This window comes from Magnolia sinica, chromosome 6 (assembly GCF_029962835.1).
Source record: "Magnolia sinica isolate HGM2019 chromosome 6, MsV1, whole genome shotgun sequence".
In the NCBI taxonomy this organism is placed as follows: Eukaryota; Viridiplantae; Streptophyta; class Magnoliopsida; order Magnoliales; family Magnoliaceae; genus Magnolia; species Magnolia sinica.
In genome coordinates this window covers 6,908,569-6,911,105 of record NC_080578.1, presented here as the reverse complement: position 1 = coordinate 6,911,105, position 2,537 = coordinate 6,908,569, and the positions used below count along the sequence as shown (strand labels likewise).

The 2,537-nt window shown below is 43.2% G+C and overlaps 1 protein-coding gene across 2 annotated transcripts; it reads left to right on the top strand.

The window, feature by feature from the left end:
* The first annotated feature begins 351 nt into the window (after nucleotides 1-351).
* Nucleotides 352-1,932, top strand: LOC131249845 (uncharacterized). Of its 2 annotated transcripts, none has more exons than XM_058250594.1 (2): nucleotides 352-1,419; nucleotides 1,803-1,932. In XM_058250594.1, the coding sequence occupies exons 1-2, from the start codon at nucleotides 670-672 to the stop codon at nucleotides 1,902-1,904; spliced, it is 852 nt and encodes a 283-aa protein (XP_058106577.1). In that variant the 5' UTR covers nucleotides 352-669; the 3' UTR covers nucleotides 1,905-1,932. The 2 variants fall into 2 exon arrangements, with proteins under 2 accessions (XP_058106577.1, XP_058106578.1); XM_058250595.1 differs by having other exon boundaries at nucleotides 352-1,423; nucleotides 1,803-1,926.
* Nucleotides 1,933-2,537: the final 605 nt, after the last annotated feature.

The following is a 2,537-nucleotide window of genomic DNA, read 5'->3' as shown; positions in this document are numbered from 1 at the left end:
TTCACTCTACGTGCTCAATGAACGGTAAACTTGCGGTCCATTGAGATACATTAGAACATGGGTGCGTTTACTTTGCAAGGTTTAGTTCGTTTTGCCTGGACTCAGGATCCTTCATATGTTGTCGCCCTAGGGCCTATGTGTTACTATTACGATGATCGGAGCCATCCATATTTTGGAATTTATGCTATATGAGAAACATTAAGAAAAAAACATTTAATGGATGATTCTGCCCATCACGAAGTGTAGATGAATTTAGAACAATAAGAAGAAAATTTTCAATGGATCATATTCAACTATGAAAATAAAAGGCTATGATCATCAATGAAGACAGATTACTAGAAAACGGCTTATACGTGGCAGTAAAAATAAACGTACGGTACAAAGATCAGATTATTTCAACTTGTGGGCCCCAGTGGCTGGCGCTACACGATGAATTCTTAGTCGCAACAACGGAACTCTTCAAAAACTTTTCATGCATGAAAAATGACCAAAGTACCCTGGCCATGGAAACGTTCGAGAGGAAAGTCGCATCCTTTGAAAAAAACATCCCTTCATAACCAAAACCGAATACTTAAATTCCATTCCCATCACAAATTCTCTTTCCAATTCCTCTTTTTTTCATTTGCATGAAAATTTCAATCACAGCGATATCCCGAAACTACCCTTCCAATGGCCCACACTCCCCAAAATGGCCCACAGCCCTCCATTCCCTTACACATGGACGGATTCGTTGCCGGGAACACAGTCCACGTCGAAGGCGATGCCGGAAACATACACTTCTCCGGCCAATTCGACATACACCAACAACGAAACACCCTCTCTGATGCTTACATCTACGGTGCGGGCTCGCCGGAAGTTCTACACCCAGAAAGTCATTTGCTTTCACTTGCAAGGGTATTTTCGTCCATCACCCAAAAAACCCATGAAGTAAATGACCCAATCATGACCACAAAATCCCCACCGTCAACTCCTCCAGGGAACCCAAATCCCCAACCCATAGAATTCCCTGATCTCGATCGTATGGATGTCGACCACACGCCGGAAAATCGTCAGATTCCGGCCCATGAGTGCTACAAAAGCTCTGATGTGACCACTATGACAACAAGGCTTAGGAGCGGGGCCATTTCTCCTGTTACGTACTTCCCACGTGCCGCACGTGCGCACGTGTGTGAGTCATGTGACAATGCACGTGGGAGTTCGAGTAAATCTAAATGGAGAAAGAGAGGGAGAAGCAACGAAATGGAGGGAGGAGATTTGGTAGAGAGAGTGCTTAGACGGCATAGCTTCCCTACGCGGCCATGCAATTCATATACGTTCTTTGTGATGTCCAAATGGAGGGTGGCCCACTCTTCTTCTTTCCAAGAAACAAGCCGGCGATTGAGTGATATGTGGCGGAGAATTCCAGATAAAGAGAAGAACGTAAGTATGGATTCTCTAATTCATTTAATCATTTGAGAAATGCTTCACCATCAGGTGGGGTCCATCATCAACATTCTATGGCCCAAAACTAGGATGACCACATGTGTATATTAAATGTGCGCCACTGATCTAACCATCATTTCTATCATACATTTTGTGGCCCATCTGATGAACGGGTCGCGCCCCAAGTATACAGCCTGACCATGTTCACAGTGGGCCCACACAATGAATGGTCTAGATCTTACGCTAGTGCAAGAGTTTTCCATCCAATCAGATGTGTGTGCCCCAAATGGATAGTGTATACACTGGATTTCTGTGTATTTCTTATGAAAGAAAAGTTAGTGAAGCTAATTGGGTTTATGGTCTGTTTGGCATGTCCACAGGAATTTGTTGAAATGGCTTTGAAAGATAATGAAAGATACAAGAAACAGTGTATGATGTTGAGGAGCAAAGGAGAAACAGAGCCATCAATGGGCCGGGCCTAAGGTTGTGTCATCTGGGAAGTTGGGTCTTTACTGGGCCTATTCAAGGACTTGAATTTTCTGGACCCAGTTCCTGCCCAGGGATAGAGATTTGTTATGGTTTATTATCAAGTCATCAATATCATTTAAATTCATTTCATTTTTAAATCTCTCTTTGTTTTTTTTTTTTTTTATTAACGAGAATGTCTCAGCTCAACATCTATAAGTTATGGTCCAACCAACGGATAGCTTCCAACCTTTCAGGTGTGTGCGACATCCAACCCCTGCCATGGAAATCGCTTCGTGCAAAAATCAGTCATATCCGGTTATTGAGTGGACCATACTTTTATTTTGCTATTTATCAATGACTAAGCATTGTTTTCCATGGTGTGGCTCACCTTATGAGTAAATAGGGCTGATTTTTGCAATGGGTGATTCTCATGATGGGGCCAACCTATTGAAGGGGTTGGATTTGACATGTACTTTATATGTTGGAAGTTATCCATTGGGCGGGGAGCACGACTTGGCTGCATCCCGGACGACGATGTCAGTGGGCCCTACTCGGAGCGACCCTACAATTAGGGCCCACCTTTATGCATGCGTTGTATATCCATGCTGTTCATCTATTTTCCAGTTTTTTTTAAGGCATCCTAAAAA

Coding starts and splice junctions, on each gene's coding strand:
- LOC131249845 (XM_058250594.1), top strand. CDS start 670: ATGGCCCACACTCCCCAAAATGGCCCACAGCCCTCCATTCCCTTACAC. Junction 1,420..1,802: donor TTCCAGATAAAGAGAAGAAC/GTAAGTATGGAT, acceptor GCATGTCCACAG/GAATTTGTTGAAATGGCTTT.